We start from the raw sequence: 13,728 nt of genomic DNA, 5'->3' as shown, positions 1-13,728 counted from the left end.
ATTTTCAACTAGTGATCATTAGACATGCTTGTTTTTATATAATGGAGACCGTTAAACGTTTAGGTACTGCACATCTTTATAAGATCTTACATGTATGTTTTTGTTTCTTTAACTAGAGGCTCTCAAGAGCCTGTGACGCTCACCTTTCTCTATGTGTTGATTAAACAATGGACACAGATAAATTCATGACAAAATTGTGTTTTAGTGATTGTGATGTGTTTGTAGATCTTACTTTACTGAACATACTTGTTGCTACAATTATCTCTTTCTATAATGAACTTGGCCCAGTTAAAAATTTACAAACATTTACAAAAGTTTATGACAATTGTTAAAAAATGACTATAAAGGGCAATAACTCCTTAAGAGGTAAACTGACTATTTTGGTCATGTTGACTTATTTGTAGATCCTAATTTGCTGAACACTTTTGCTGTTTACTGTTTATCTCTATCTATAATAACATTCAAGATAATAACCAAAAACTGCAAAATGTCCTTAACATTACTTATTCTGGGGCAGCAACCCAACAACAGGTTGTCTGTTTTGTCTGAAAATTTTAGGGCAGATAGATCTTGACCTGATAAACAATTTAACCCCGGTCAGATTTGCTCTAAGTGCTTTGGTTTCAGAGATATAAGCCAAAATCTACATTTCGCCCTCATGTACTATTTTTAGCCATGGCGGTCATCTTGGTTGGTTGGAAGGGGCACCGCACACTTTTTTCAAACTATATACCATGACATACCCCAATGATGATTATGGCCAAGTATGGTTAAATTTGGGCCAGTAGTTTCAGAGGAGAAGATTTTTGTAAAAGATTAAAAAAAAAAAAACGAAAAATTGGTAAAAATTGACTATAAAGGGCAATAACTCCTTAAGGAGTCAACTGACCATTTTAGTCATTAAACCTATTTGTAGATCTTACTTTGCTGAACATTATTGCTGTTTACAGTTTATCTCTATCTATAATAATATTTAAGATAATAGCAAAAAGACGGTATAATTTCCTTAAAATTGCCAATTCAGGGGCAGTAACCCAACAACCGGTTGTCCGAATCGTCTGAGAAATTCAGGGCAGATAGATCTTTACCTGATAAATAATTTAACCTCTTGTCAGATTTGCTCTAAATGCTTTGGTTTCAGAGTTATAAGCCAAAATCTACATTTTACCCCTTTGTTCTATTTTTAGCCATGACGGCCATCTTGGTTGGTTGGCCGGGTCCCGCCACACATTTTTTTAACTAGATACCGCAATGATGATTGTGGCCAAGTTTGGTTTAATTTGGCCCAGTAGTTTCAGAGGAGAAGATTTTTGTAAAAGCTAACGACGACGGACGACGACGGACGCCGGACGCAAAGTGATGAGAAAATCTCACTTGGCCCTTCGGGCCAGGTGAGCTAAAAAGGAACTGCTTGGCTTTAGTTATTTTTAAAACAGTATATATTAGCGTCTTTTAAATTTTTATGAACACCAAAAATATTCGAATTCCTATTTTCAAAGACTATTATTCAATCTCTAAAGCTAAATAATATTATTATAAAGTACACTATATATTTTTCTAGTTCACCAGTTTTCAGTCTTTCCTTTATAGTCACTTGCTATAATATAGTAGTTTGCTATTTCTTGTATCAAACATGTATTCCAATGAACCAATGGAAATGGAGATTCAGATTTCAAACTCAGTCATGTTTTCAGGAGAAACCAATCTCTGAATTTGACGATACATTATTTTACATACCTGGTGATAAAATATCATCAGAAGAGCATATCTTCAAATAGCAGGTACAATCTTCCTCAAATGGTACACAAAAACATAGATTTTTTGGTCGGTGTAGAAAATCATAACCTTTCATATGATCACAGCGGCATTCAATATTTGCTTTGCTTGTTCCATTACTGTAAATTACTTGCCCTGCCTCGCTGCAGTGAGATTTTTGATAAACACAACGACTGTTCCCAGAAGAATTGAATGGAAATGGTTGATAGAAATTCTTTTCACAAAGATCTCCATCTAATGTCCCATGTTTTGACCCAGAAACTACCAGTTTGTAACCTATACAAAACATAGTCACTCAAACATTTATTTTTCTGAAAACTACACTTTTTAACTTAAACGTCCATGGATATTTATGCCGAACAATTGTTTTTTTAATTGCAAAAATTAGAATTTGGCGATTGGTTTGCAATTATATACAGTCACTTGTTTAAATAATTTCTAAACAAGAAAAACAATTTTTAGAAGTCAAATATGGTAAAGAATATTTAATGAAATTTTAAATATATACAATCTTCATCATGTTAATTGACATTTAATTGTTCGGTGTTGTAAGGTTATTGAAAAATTAGTTATATAATATACAAAATGATTCAGTTTTGAAACAATTCAACTAAAGTAGAATAAGTAAGTTTTTAAAAAAAACTCGTTCTATCATTGACTATTCGAAACACTGCATGTTTGTAAAAAAAATATCTCTGGACTTTTTCAAAGGATAAGTGCAAGGCGAAAAGTGGTCTATGTTTTTGTCTAAAGACGTTTTTTCATTGCATACGTTATGGTTAATAATTAAAAAAAAAAATACATATATATATATATATAAAAAATTGTATCGTGATTCATTATTGCCTATATTCACTCAGAACCTTACAAAAACATTGCTTTACATGGAGGTGTTCTGTTTTAATTATCAGTTTGAAACTACAATATGATAACGCAATAGTTCAGCCTAGTTTCAATTTGTAATACAAATATGAAAAATTATGTAACGGTGAGGACTTACTTTCCGCACATTTTGATTGAAACTGGAAATTGACTTATCAGTATGAATGCTAAGTGTTTTAGTTTTTACTCTCTAGGATAGAGGGATAGAAAAATAAAAATGTTGGGTATTTTTTTCATTTGATTTATTTCTCATTTCTTAATCTTATTCTATTGCAACAAGGTTAAATAGTTGAATATCAATAATGTGTTCATATTCTATAAATTTAGAATTTTTCGAAAAACTATGGATTTTCTTATCCCAGGCATAGATTACCTTAGACGTATTTGGCACAACTTTTAAATTTTGGATCCTCCGTGGTCTTTAACTTTTTACTTGTTTGGCTTTATACATATTTTGATATGAACGTCACTGATGAAGAAACGCGCGTCTGGCGTACTAAATTATAATACTGGTACCTTTGATAACTAATTAAATCAAATTGGTTCAAAGTCAATTCTAATGTTCGACAAAAATCTTAAATAATCTGGTGTTAATTTGGATAGAAATACGTTATCTTTTCATTTCTGAGTAATTTGTTATTTTCAATTACAGCACTAACAAAACACGATGTGAATATGCACGGTCTCAGTGACCAGTTGAAATACTATGAGATCTTCTTGAACTATATTAATAAAAAATAAAATGTTTTACATAGTGTTTTAAAAATCATGAATATCGTTTAATTTCAATGATCAAATATTTTGCAGTAAATAGCTCCAACCTTTGCATTGAACAAACATGACTTAGAGCGATATACCTGGTTTTTCAAAGTCGCGATCGGTCTTTGTCCTACAAATCTCAGTCAAATTTTCATTATTCCGGTCATACAAGCAGAAATAACTGACACTTGAATTACAATACGCCTCTCTGTGTCTCCAGTGTGACTGTGTGGGACATTGGAAACTATAAACCGCTTCAGATGTATGTTGTAATGATAACATCTGGAAAAAAAACCAATGTAGTAAGTTGTGCTTATGTTTAGGTATCCTCTTAATCCTTATGTACATGGAAAAGTAAATTTTAAAGTGTACGGATGTCATTTATTTCTTAATAACAAAATGTAATAAATGATTGCGTGTAGTGATAAACTAAAAACTTCATACAAAATCACTACTCCAATTTTTTTTCATTCTAATTTGTAATATATTTCTTATGCAGTTTTATATAATTAACCATTGCCTTATTTATCACTAGTAAGAGTAGATGTGTGCCTAAATTTAAACATTCCTAATCGATAAACATATATAGTTAAATTGAGTTATTGCTTGCATGTGTTTAATATCGAATTGAACATTCATTGCTATATTCAGACGACCAGACTTTAAAGTTCTTGGAGACTAACAATCCAAAGATTGGCTACAATTGCATCTGACATGACAAAATGTGTGAATAATTGATTCGTTATAGAAAGAATATTTGGTATAAAAATTATATTCCTGTGTGCATCGAATATTTTTTTATGCATCCCATGAAAATCAGCTTTAAATTCTTTACATTTCAACAAAATCACGTGTTCACTGTGATGTGAAATACTGTTAACACTGTGTATTCCAATATTTGATTGATTTTTACAATTATTCCATATGATATACCTACCAGGTAAATAAAGATGAAATATATACTAGTGCAATATGAGGACATTATAACTGCTGAAAAAGAAAATGTGTCATGTAGGTTCATTTTGTACAATTTAAATAAAATAACATGGTACAGGCTGCTTTATCATGTGTAAAATGTATATGGATAATGTTTTATATTTTTGAAAAAGAGAGACGAACGACAAACTATGTGATTGATAAAATTGAGAAAGGAAATGGTGAATGTGTCAAAGGGACAACAACCCGACCAGAGAGCAGACAACAGCCGGAGTCCATATATATTCGAAAATGAAACGTAAATTAACTGCCGAATGAAATATACAGCAATATACTGGTTACATGTAACGAATGGTCATTAGTTATGAACCAAATTCATTGAATCCGTATTTTAAGTGAATCATTGAAATCAAACATAACCCATCAGCACTAAATAATTGATAATACGTCTTGTAAGATCACTTCGTTTTCCTGAGCAATTAACATTTTATGTTTTAACCATTTTATATATGTTAGTATTCTTTATCAATACTTAATGTTTGAACATCGTGTTTACATTTGACATATCAATAAGTAAACAGTATGAAATTGTCAGTCATAGCATATGATGTAGGAATACCAAATGTAAATAGTATTTAATCTTCCTTATCGACTATTATGTATAGATATTTGACCTGTCTACTTAATGAAAAATATTAGAGAATAGTTAATAGATAACAATATGGTTATTGAAACAAAATCGTAATCTTTTTTTGTATAATTAAATGGCAAAACATAAACGGTGCAGTGCAATTTGTATGTATAAAATAATATGACAAGAAATAATAAAAGACTTACAAGGATAATTAAAAAGGTATGACCGTTATTAAATGGCAAAATCAAAAGCTCCACCACATCAACTTTAGTTGAAAACAACTGTCATCTTTTTGAGATTGTACTTTAAACATGGTATACAAGCTTTCTGAAAGTCACACGTGTATAACTGTTGCCCACAATTCAATTATACTAACGACAACGTGTGAGACATACTAAGTAAAAACGTTGAAAGAAAATGGGTATAGTAGTCAACCTTATGTTTCTATGAAATGTATGTTTGCTACATATGTACACTAGCTCTAAATATGTAGAAACCTTCGATGAGAAAAATCAGAAAAATTGCGAAATCATTATTCTCAAATCTTAACATAATGTTTTAATTTAACAGGTTTGTTTTCAAACTGGGTTGATAAATTTGTTGTCGTTAATATCACAACAAAATCTAATAGTTTGATAGTTCTATCAGTATTAAACATAAGAAAATTAATGTGTTTCATATCTTTATTTCCTGATAAACTAAATAATGAAAATAAATTTGTTTACAGACCAAATTTTGTTTTTAAAGAAAACCTTTTATTGTACAGACAGGCTATTATAGAATTATTTTTCCAACTCGTATAAAACAAGTTTAAAGTAAAAAAAAAAAAGGATTAAAGCAATCATTGTACCATTTTGAACATTGTTTTCTCGATATTTTTAAACGAAGTCTAGTGCTCCTTAAATATTTATCATAGGTTCCAGGCTTTCACTTTTGATACGCCAGTAGCGCGTTTCATTTACATAAGACTCACCAGTGACACTGAGATCAAAATAGAAATAAAAAAGGTATAAAGTTGAAGAGCATTGAGGACCCAAAAATTAAAAAAATGGTGCCAAATACGTAGGTAATCTATGCCTGGGATAAAAACAATCCTTGGTATTTCGAATAATTCAAAAATTTGCAAACAGTAAATTTATAAAAATGACAAAATAAAGCTTCATTATCAAGGTTTTGTTTGAAAAACATTATCATGACGACTTATTTTTATTGGTCCTCGTGAATCTTATTATCCCAATTGACAAACATGCATTTTATCAATTCTGTAATTAAATTGAAGGTATTTTATAGGTTTGATGTGAAATATTACGAAGGCAATTAAAAACCATCCTCATCATACATGTAGGTGCCTGACCTTCGTCAAATTTTTTTGCGACGTATTAAAATTTTGCATACATTCATGGGTTTAAACCCCAGTCACACTAGACCAAGATCACACCACGCTCAACGCGATCTTAAATAAATTCAGATCGTGGTGAGGTCGCGGTATGAGCAGCATGAAAATGTAAATGTTCGTTTCTTTCACGTTGCTACTTCGTCATTAGAAGGCTTCTTCAACGATTAAGCTACAATTATTTTACGTTCTCGCCACGCTTATTCTGCGACTTCACTTCGAATATAACGATATTTCTACACTAAACACGTCCTCACTACGACATTACCCCGATTTATTCGATTGCATCATGATCAGACCACGCTTCTACTTCGATTATAGCACGCTCTAACAACGACCATTCTGCAATCCTACCACGTTAATAATTCGAGCTTACTACGCTCTCAGCAATTACGTCAACATCATCTTCCATATAAATACTGTTGAATTCCTTCTTTTCCAACTGTTACGTAGAGTTTCAAGAAAACAGCGCTGTCATGCAACCAAAATCTACCAAAACTCGTAGGTGTGGTGGTAGGGGTAGAGGTAGATAGATCTGATAGTTAAGAATCATTATCTAGTAGAGATAATTGGGACCGACCAATCCAACCCGAATCACAACCTTTTACTGATCCGTCAAGATCAATTGACGATGTTTTAGTGAAGGATAATAGGAATGAAACATGTACTATACATAAAGGAGTAAACCCATAGTATATAAATGCAAGACAACTATGGAAATATAGTTATCCTACTATTCATGCACTGATTAGTACTTACTATAGAAGTTTTGTCACACGCACACATCTGTTACCAATCAATGAGGACCTCAAATCGGAATTCGGTACTCAAACAATATAAATAATTATCAGCCCAATATATAGAAAACACTACTTACATGTAAACAGTATTGTATACAATTTTGACCTAATATGGCGTCATCTTTATCCTTATCGCGGTTTATAATTTTTATCTGACACATGATTTACTGTGTGACTGATATATATCTGAATACAATTTGTGCATTCTAGTGACATAAAAGATTAGAAAATGTAATAAGATTTATTTACCTTAATAATCGACTGTTATTTGCTTTTTCAAGTTTGAAAAGTGCTTGTATTATTCACGTTGTTGACTTAATATTATGATAAAAGAGGAAAGAAATATACCAGAAGGATAGTCATAAATCGAAAATAAACTGACAACGCCTGGCTAAAAAAGAAAGAAAACAAATAGACAAACAAACAAACAATATAATACATGACACAATATAGGAAACTAAATAATAAGCTACACAAACCCTATCAAAAACTAGGGCTGATCTCAGGTGCTCCGGAAAGGTAAACAGATCCTGCTCCACATGTGGCAGGTTATTGTAGTCACGAAGTAAGGAACATATCCGATATCATTTGTGAAACGGTTATTCCAAAACGGTCAACCAACTAGTGATGGCGTCCGTAAAATTTACGAAGGGGTGATTTCCACCTTACCATTTGGAACTTGGTTTAATAGCTTCCTTGTGAGCAGCAACCCTCTATCAAGAAAATCATGAAAGGAAATGCAAGCACTGGAATAGCGTATCAATTAGGAGATATATACTCTGTATGCAGGTGTTGCTGGAATGTAGAACTGGAAAGCTCACAATTTGGAAGCTGAAATCATCTCTACGGTCGTAAGTGTTTGTTTTCAACCGACCCTCATTGTCAATTTCTAGATTTAAGTCAAGATATCAGGCTGACTTAACTGTATCTGATGTTTCCTTTATATCTAGTTCAATGGGATAGATGCGTTCAACATAGTAACTAAATTTTGAATTATTTAGTGAAAGAACGTCATCTATATAGCGGAAAGTAGAGTTAAAGGATTTTGCTAACTTCTTATCTTTCTGCCTAAGAAGTTTCTGTCTAAAATCATCCTCATAATAATAAAGGAACAAGTCGGCAAGAAGAGGGACACAATTGGCTCCCCTTGGAATGACAGTCTGTTGAAAAATACGTCCTCCGAACGTAACACATACGTTGTCAATAGAAATATCAAGCATCTTGATAATGTCAGTTTCAATGAATTTGTTCTATCAATCAGAATGAATGTTTACAGAGTAGGATTAATCCCTCCTTTTGTACATAATTATGACTTTCATATTGGTGCATCTCTGTTTGTTTTGCTATCTTGATGTTATCTTCCTTTTTTATATTTTCAGTGCTTATAATTTTTTTTAGGCATAAACACTGTTATATATCCTGTTAAAAATGTATTGCAGAATCAAATTGTATTTCCAGCTATAATGCTACCAAGTAAGCATGTTAATCATGTTAATAAAACGCATTTGATATGTTAGTTTAAACGCATTTATGTATAGTGGGTTGGGAATTATGTTATAACAATTGATATGAATCCCTTTTCACTTTGCGGATACGAGTGCTGCCTTCTATCGATATAAGTCTGCTTTTTTTTTCCGCAATCTAAAAAAATCTTGTCTTTTACGTGTAAGATATATTGCTATCTCTGAACACAGGTAAATCATTTATTGTCCTTTCCACATGTTCCAATGGCCTATCATCGTTTCTGAAGACCATACTCGCACATGGTGTTAAGGATAGCCGAAAATTTGTTATCAAAACAGGGATCGAACAGGCACCTTTGTGTTTGTAGTCCGATGTGCTAACCACTACACCACAGCTTTTCTATTTAGCTAGGTTTTTAAATGAAAAACAAAATATGGTTACAACCAAAATAATGTATTATTTATCATTAACTCTCCACAATTATATCACTGTTTAACATCTATAATATTTTATCATGGTCAAATCTTTGTACTACGTCATATGGAGTTTTTCCAGCATCATTTCTTTTGTGTTTATCGGCCTTTTTCTCCAGCAGTGATTTTACTATTTGTTCGTTACCTTTTAGACATGCCGGATGACGCTGAGAGTTTCCCTTTTCTTCGCAAAGTTTAACATCTGCGTTTGTTCTTAATAAAAATTCAACAATTTCCGAACTTTCATTTAAACAAGAAATGTACAACGGGGACTCTTTTTTTTCTGTTAACAGATTTATATTTGCATTGCATTCTATCAAAATTTAAACATTACGTTCCAGTTTTCCTCTGTATCCAACATGAAGTGGAGTAAATGCAAATATGTCGGCTGTGTTAATATTCACACCCTTGTATTGTAATAACTACATACTTTTGAATGATCTTCACTACAACTTATAAAAACAGGAAAACAACTTTGTTTAGTAACTATGTTAACCTCTACTTTTTTGTCTAAAAGAAACACAAAAAAAATATTTTCGCCTTTTTAAAAAACATGCGATGTACAGTGGCAACTGAATCTTTTAATTGTCCTACTATTCTTCATTTCTATTTTCTTTACATGCTTTATGAAGTTGTGTAATGTTTTCTTTGTTCGTTTGATATATATTTGCTTTATGTTGTAAAAGTAATTATACTTACTTTTGTTGATTGCTTTCACAAGGAATAAAAAGAGGTGTTCTGCCCAGAGCATCACATTCATTTATCTCTCATAATATCTTTATACTTTATTAAAAGTTCCACAATATCCAAATATTCCGTTAAATATTCTATATCAATTGCTTTAAGTCCTTTTGCGTCATAGGTCTGTTCTATGTACCTTTGAAATTTCAACCAAAGTTGATGAACTGGATCTTCCATCACTGTATTGGATACCTAAACTGCATAAGTGTCCTCATAAACAACGGTATATTACTGGGTCTTCCAAGTGCTCCATGAAACTTTTTCTAAATCATTAACATCTATTTTATCAGCAATCAAAGACGGGCTTCAAAGTTATTGTGAAACTACCTATTCTAGAGGTGGTGTGAACCAGATGTCGATACTTAAAAATTCAAAAGATCTTTTAGAGTACACACAATCTAACTCTCTTTTATCTTGTTATAGTATTAAAACATTTTACTTTTCTACACTTTACAAAAGTATTCCACATTCCAATATAAAGATAAAGGATACATCAGATACAGTTAAGTCGGCCTCACATCTTGACTTACATCTAGAAATTGACTATGAGGGTCGGTTGAGAAAGAGATGATTTCAGCTTTCCAATTGTGAACTTTCCATTTCTAAGTAGCAACATTCCAGCAGCACCTGCATACGGTGTATGCATCTCCTAATTGATACGATATTCCCGTGCTTGCATTTCCTATCATTATATTCCTGATAGAGGGTTGTTGCTCACAAGGAAGCTATTAAATCAAGAGTTCCAAATGGTGAAGATAAAATCATCACTTCGTAAAATTTACGGACGCGATCACGAGTTGGTTGACCATAATGGAATAACCGTTTCACAAATGATATCGGATATGTTCCTAACGTCATATTTACAATCCCCTTCCCTTTCATGAATGTTACCTACCGAATTAGACTATTTACAGAATTTGTTATCACATAAGCAACACGATGGGTGCCACATATGGAGTAGGATCTGCTTACCCTTCCGGAGAACCTGAGATAACCCCTTGTTTTTGGTGAGGTTCGTGTTGTTTATTCATTAGTTTTCTATGTTATGTCATCTGTTCTATTGTCTGTCTGTGTGTGTTTTTTTTTTTCATTTTTAGTCATTGTGTTGTCAGTTTATTTTCGATTTATGAGTGTCCCTCTGGTATCTTTTGTCCCTCTTTTCTTTGAGCAGTTTTGTTCTATATCGCAAATGTTTCATTTGCATACCAGTAAACCCGTGGTTATGCTCTCCGTTTCTGATATTAACCAATATTATTTGAATTCCTCCTGTTCTGGTTTTACCATGATTTTCGATTCGTCATGTTCATGCTTCATGGAGGTGAGCTGCAGTGGATTAACCACGAAATTGTTACTTCCATATTTAAGAAAACAATGAATGATATGACTTCCTACTACACACGAAAGGCTTTGGAATATTTTGTCGTGTATAAAAGTAAATCTGTCTTCCGTTTCCCTCACGTATGATCCAATCAAATCAAATACCAGACTATATTTACAGAAGGATAGAAATAACGTTTTGTTCCCGAGGGTATCACCAGCCAATGCAATTAGTCAGCACTTCGGTGTTGACACAAATATCAATTACTGTAAATTCATAAATTATTGCGTGCATTTAATATTGCAAATTTATAATTTTAGACTTAACTGAGGTTTTATTTTTTTTGCGATATTCAGAAAAATCATGTTTGAATCATATACATACTATTTTGTATTATTATTAGTTTTAATTTTTGCGATTATTATCCTGTTGCATTTTTCGGATTCACAAAAACATCGCAATAATTTCTGAAATAACAGTATATGGTCATTTTTATAAATTACCTGTTTGAAAAAGTAAGTATTATTCCAAATACTAAGAATTTCTTATCCCAGCCATAGATAACATTAGCCGTACTTGGAACAACTTTTGAAATGATGGTCATCAATTGTCTTCAACTTTGTACTTATTTGGCTTTCTTACTATTTCATGTATTTTGTCCTGGTCGTCACTGTTAAGTCGTATGTAGATGAAACGAGCGTCTGGTGTATTATATGACAACCCTGGTACATTTGATAACTATATATTCATAACACAAACATGCTTCATAATTTTCATGATATGTTTGATAAATAAGGGTTTACAGTACTACCACTATCAATCAATTTTTGGTGAAAAATTAAAAAGCTTCAACCACGATGACCAGAATGTTACCGCTTTAAACTTAAAGTAAGGAAAGACAATCAAACCAAGTAACTCATTCGTCAATGAGAGAGCAAAGCTAAAAAATATTTATTCTGATAACAAACATTACGTTAACTCAACTAGGCAATTTGATAGTAAATTGATTTTGTTTTAGTTTTATGTCCTTTTAGTCAAAAAGCTCCTCAAATGCTCTGGCTTTTATACATCATTGAGCTCCGGATATCTGGCTTTCGGAGTTACTGATGAAGGAACAGCCAGAAAAGCTTTTTTTACGTTTTCAATTTGTAAATTGACGTTTTCACTTATAAACAATTTTACTATCTTACTGAATGGAAACAAAAAATGGTAGAAAGAATTTATTGAAAAGATTTAGTACGGAATGAAATCTTATATTAATTTCTTCCTTATATCGTTTTCAATTATTAGTACTCCTGTCATTCCTTCGTTTTATATCGATTTAACATTTCTACTATAACATGGCCATCCCCTCCTTGTTAATGTTGTACTACGTCACATGGCGATTTTCCTGCTTTATTTGGTTTGTGTATATCGGCTTTCTTATCAAGTAGTAGTTGTACGATTTTTTTGTTTCCTTCTAAACATGCAGCATGAAGCGGAGAATTTCCATCTTCCTCGCAAATATTTACATCTGCATGATAACTCAATAAGAGTTCAACAATGTCAAAAGACTCTTTCACGCACGCAATGTATAATGGAGACTCCTTTTAAATATTAACAGCATTAATATCTGCATTATGTTGTACTAAAAATCTAACAATTTTTTCATGTTTCTCTCTACATGCAACATGGAGTGGAGTATATAAAGAGTTTTCACTTGTGTTGATATTTGCACCATTGATATGCAATAATTTACATATTTCCAAAATATCCTCTACTACAACTTATAAGAAATGGCGTCCAATTGTGCAGTTGCTAAATCTAGTTTAGCGTTTTTGTTTAATAAAATTTCAACACATTTATGGTTACCGTTCATACTGGCAATATACAACGGAGACAAGCCAATATCGGACTGTGCATTTACTCTCGCCGAATTGTCTATCAATTGCTCGACTGTAATAGTATACACCTTATCGCTATTCCCGGCTGACCCGTCCGCTTGAACTTTTGACGTCAACAACAATCACTTTTCCATTGTGGCGTCAGACATTTTGTTTTATGACGTCAAAATTTTACGGGAACCTGTGTGATTTCCAGCAATGGCGGACAAATAGCGATAAGGTGTATTGCCAATTTTGCATGCTTTATAAAGAGGGGATTTTCGTTTAGCGTTAGTTTTGTTCACATCTGCGTTGTACCTGATAAGCATTGAAACTGTATCTTGTTGATTGTTTTCACAAGCTATAAGAATAGGTGTTCTACTATGAGTATCACATTCATCTATCATGTCTTCTTTGAATTTAAGTAGAAGTTGAACTATATCGTCATGCCCTCTTCGACATGCTATATGAATCGCTTTTAGTCCATGTGAATCTGGATTTTTTATGTCAGTCTTATGAGTCAATAGCTGGTTAACTACTTTGCTACTTCCTCTTTCACACGCTCTCTGTAACGCTGTTCGTTTTAAGATTTTATCCTTCCTATTAACATTTGCACCTTTTTTTAGAAGCAATTGTATTCAAGACGAATGATCATTTACCGAGGCTGCATCCAAAGGCATTAAGTCTTCA

General features: G+C 32.4%; 1 protein-coding gene across 1 annotated transcript in view; it reads right to left on the bottom strand.

The window, feature by feature from the left end:
• Positions 1-4,404, bottom strand: part of LOC143043719 (uncharacterized) — a 49,720-nt gene extending 45,316 nt beyond the window's left edge. Inside the window, exons 1-3 of the mRNA XM_076215899.1 lie at positions 4,355-4,404; positions 3,516-3,699; positions 1,738-2,052 (exon numbers count right to left, since the gene is read on the bottom strand). Coding sequence (XP_076072014.1) covers positions 1,738-2,052; positions 3,516-3,699; positions 4,355-4,399 — 544 coding nt within the window. The 5' untranslated portion in view covers positions 4,400-4,404. The remainder of the gene's footprint in view (positions 1-1,737; positions 2,053-3,515; positions 3,700-4,354) is intronic.
• Positions 4,405-13,728: the final 9,324 nt, after the last annotated feature.

Source organism: Mytilus galloprovincialis, chromosome 8, assembly GCF_965363235.1.
Source record: "Mytilus galloprovincialis chromosome 8, xbMytGall1.hap1.1, whole genome shotgun sequence".
Taxonomy (NCBI): domain Eukaryota; kingdom Metazoa; phylum Mollusca; class Bivalvia; order Mytilida; family Mytilidae; genus Mytilus; species Mytilus galloprovincialis.
Note: the sequence above shows the minus strand (reverse complement) of the source record. Positions and strands in the feature narration are given on the sequence as shown.